The sequence below is a fragment of the Auxenochlorella protothecoides genome (assembly GCF_000733215.1).
Source record: "Auxenochlorella protothecoides strain 0710 contig532, whole genome shotgun sequence".
Classification (NCBI taxonomy): domain Eukaryota; kingdom Viridiplantae; phylum Chlorophyta; class Trebouxiophyceae; order Chlorellales; family Chlorellaceae; genus Auxenochlorella; species Auxenochlorella protothecoides.
This window is the reverse complement of record NW_011934240.1, coordinates 9-709: the sequence shown is the minus strand read 5'-3', so window position 1 is coordinate 709 and position 701 is coordinate 9. Positions and strand designations below refer to the sequence as shown.

At 64.9% G+C, this 701-nt stretch overlaps 1 protein-coding gene across 1 annotated transcript; it reads right to left on the bottom strand.

Annotated features, from left to right (window-relative positions):
- Positions 1–264: 264 nt before the first annotated feature.
- Positions 265–426, bottom strand: F751_0182 (hypothetical protein; the record flags this gene model as incomplete). The annotated part of the gene is made up of 1 exon (XM_011400045.1): positions 265–426. One exon carries the CDS (start codon positions 424–426, stop codon positions 265–267), a length of 162 nt encoding a protein of 53 aa, XP_011398347.1.
- Positions 427–701: the final 275 nt, after the last annotated feature.

Here is a 701-nt window from a genome sequence, read left to right as displayed (position 1 = left end):
CTGGTTTCTCATGGCCGGTGGCGGCCTGGGCTACGGCAGCCTGGCGGGGACCTTGGAGGCGGCGCGCGGCAGCGCCAGGGTGGCGCCCTCCGTGCTGCAGATCCCCGGGGCGTGTGAACCCGACTTCGTCGAGGCCACCCTCGCCGGCCGGGCGTTCGTGAACGAAAACGGCGATGGGCTCGCTGACCCAGACGAGGCCGGCCTTGCGGGGGCCATGGTGGCCCTGTCAGCCGGGGTGGACGCCCGCACCGACGCCATGGGCCACTACCACATCACCTGCCTTGCGCCGGGCCGCCACGCCATCAAGCTGGACCCACCGCCCACGCACCCTGCATGCAGCCTCGGACGATGCTTGGAGTGTGCTGGGATTGCACTTTCTGGGTGACTGCTGCGGCCCATCTGCATTGATGGTGCTGCGAGACTCATGCGGCTGCCGATCGCGGCGACTGCTGGAAGACTGCGTCGAGCAGGTCAGCCACCCTGCACACCGTCGATGTCCTTCCAGGCCTTTCTCGTTTCCACTTGTAACCCACACCTGGAGGATACTGTAACAGATGCAGAGGAGCATTTAGGGGACAGGGGATCTGTCTACATGGGGTCGGGAAGTCTGAGTTTCAAGCTATGCGCATCGTTGGCGCCCCTGCCCACACTGGCTTCCATCATGAGCAGGGATGCAGGAGCACATTCACACATGCATGTCA